Genomic DNA, 2,343 nt, shown 5'->3' with positions numbered 1-2,343 from the left:
ACTCAAGAGTCAAACGGACTCGAAACATTAACTCTGTCTTTCTCTCCACAGATGCTGTCAGACCTGCTGAGTTTTTCCTGCAATTTTTGTTCTTGTTTCAGATTTCCAGCATCCGCAGTATTTTGCTTTTATCTAGGTCTTTGAAATCCTCATTAGGATGGGCAGGTCGATGCGGACAGAATGTTTCCTCTTGTTGGTCTGTCCAATGCTGTAGGTCTTATGTACACAATAGTTACAAATAAATCCAACAGGAAAACTGGAGATGCTTCTTTCCTGAGGCAGTAATTAAAATGTGGAACTCACTACTACATTAAGTGGCTGAGAAAAATACCTGAGACTCTTTCAAAAAGAAACTGGATGAGAACATGAGAGAAAAGGGATTAGAAAGATCAACTGAACGGCTGAGATTAGGTTGGCAGAATGGGAGGAAATTCATGTGGAGTAGAAACTCCAGTACAGAGTAGATAAACCGAATGGCCTGTTTGTGTAATGTATACTCTGTGTAATTCTTTGTAAACTTATTTTACAGGGTAATAGAAGAGGAGGATTTTCAGACAGGAATATCAAACCAAACCTCATGTCTGACAGAGTCAGCTGGTTTATTGGGACCTGAAGATTTATACATCTGAAGGGATTTAATCGACCGTCTCAGCTGGAAACCGGTGAGAGGCTGTTCTCCTGCTCCTCCTGTGTGAAGGGATTAATACAGCTGGTAAACATGCTGACACGACAGCGAGCTCACAACAGTGAGAGGCTGTTCACTTGTTCTGCATGTGGGAAGAAATTCATGTGTTCATCCAACCTGCTGGCACACCAGCTTGATCACTTTGATGAGAAGCCTCTTCAATGCTCTGACTCTGGGAAAAGCATTAAAATCTCTGAGGAACTGGTCCAACAGCAGCGAGTTCACAATGATGAGAGACCGTTCAGCTGCTCCCACTGTGGGAAGAGGTTCAGGCTGTTCTCCCGCCTCGCAGAGCACCAGCTCCTTCACACACACGAGAGGCCGTTCAGCTGCTCTCACTGTGGGGAGTCGTTCAGCGAGTCAGTGCATCTCACTGAGCACCAGCGAGTTCACACCAAGGACAGGCCGTTCAGCTGCTCCCAGTGTGGGAAGGCATTCACTCAGTTTTCAAGCTACACTAAGCACCAACTGGTTCACTCAGATGAGAGACCTTTTAAATGCTCCGAATGTGAGAAAACCTTTAAAAGAAGCATTGATCTGCTGAGGCACCAGTGCATTCACACTGGGGAGAGACCGTTCCCCTGCTCTGTGTGTGGAAAGAGATTCACTCATTCTTTCCACCTTCTGACACACAAGCGTGGTCACACTGGGGAGAGACCATTCATCTGCTCCGTGTGTGGGAAGAGTTTCATTCGGTCATCCAGCCTTCTGATACACCAACGGATTCACACCGGGGAGAGACCATTCACCTGCTCCATATGTGGCAAGGGATTCACTCGTTCAAACCAACTTCTGATACACAAGCGAGTTCATACTGGAGAGAGACCGTTCACCTGCTCCGTGTGTGGGAAGAGATTCACTCAGTCAGCCAACCTGTGGACACATCAGCGGGTTCACACTGGGGAGAGGCCGTTCATCTGCTCCGTGTGTGGCAAGAGTTTCTCTCGTTTGTCCTACCTTGAGGTACATGAGCGAGTTCACACCGGTGTGAGGCCGTTCACCTGCTCCACGTGTGGGAAGAGATTCGCTCATTCATCCCATCTGGTGAGACACCAGCGCAGTCACACTGGAGAGAGGCCGTTCACCTGCACAGTGTGTGGGAAGGGATTCACTTGTTCATCTTATCTGGTGAGACACCAGCGCATTCACACGAGGGAGAAGCTGTTCACCTGCTCTGTGTGTGGGAAGGGATTCACTGGTTCAACCCACCTGCTGAGACACCACCGCATTCATATGGGGTTGAGGCCGTTCTCCTGTTCTGTGTGTGAGAAGGGATTCACTAAGTCATCCAACCTGCTGAGACACCAAAGTGTTCACACTGGGGAGAGTCCATTCACCTGCTCCGTGTGTGAGAAGAGATTTACTCGGTCATCCGACCTGCTGAAACATGAGAGAGTTCACATGTTACCAGAAAAGTTGGATTCAGTTGTTGATGCTGAGAATCACATCCTGAACTGAACCTTTTCTCCTTTATAACTCTAGATTATTTCAGTTCTCATACGTTCAGTTACTCTCATGGACAAGTCCCAGCTCCCTGTACCTCCCAGAGTGTCTCAACTTTTTACGATTTACATCAATGACTTAGATTAGGGGAGTGAAGAAGTAGCTAAATTTGCAGTGGACACAAAGATAGGTAGGAAAGTATGTTGTGAAGAGGA

General features: G+C 47.2%; 1 protein-coding gene across 1 annotated transcript; it reads left to right on the top strand.

The window, feature by feature from the left end:
• The first annotated feature begins 547 nt into the window (after positions 1–547).
• LOC144674961 (uncharacterized) lies at positions 548–2,143 on the top strand. Its single transcript, XM_078536052.1, has 2 exons — positions 548–1,677; positions 1,762–2,143. The coding sequence occupies exons 1-2, from the start codon at positions 719–721 to the stop codon at positions 2,141–2,143; spliced, it is 1,341 nt and encodes a 446-aa protein (XP_078392178.1). The 5' UTR covers positions 548–718.
• Positions 2,144–2,343: the final 200 nt, after the last annotated feature.

Source organism: Cetorhinus maximus, unplaced genomic scaffold (genome assembly GCF_964194155.1).
Source record: "Cetorhinus maximus unplaced genomic scaffold, sCetMax3.hap1.1 HAP1_SCAFFOLD_870, whole genome shotgun sequence".
NCBI classification, from domain to species: domain Eukaryota; kingdom Metazoa; phylum Chordata; class Chondrichthyes; order Lamniformes; family Cetorhinidae; genus Cetorhinus; species Cetorhinus maximus.
The sequence above is the reverse complement of the archived record's forward strand: the minus strand, read 5'-3'. Positions and strand labels throughout refer to the sequence as shown.

Coding starts and splice junctions, on each gene's coding strand:
- LOC144674961 (XM_078536052.1), top strand. CDS start 719: ATGCTGACACGACAGCGAGCTCACAACAGTGAGAGGCTGTTCACTTGT. Junction 1,678..1,761: donor CGAGTTCACACCGGTGTGAG/GCCGTTCACCTG, acceptor CACTGGAGAGAG/GCCGTTCACCTGCACAGTGT.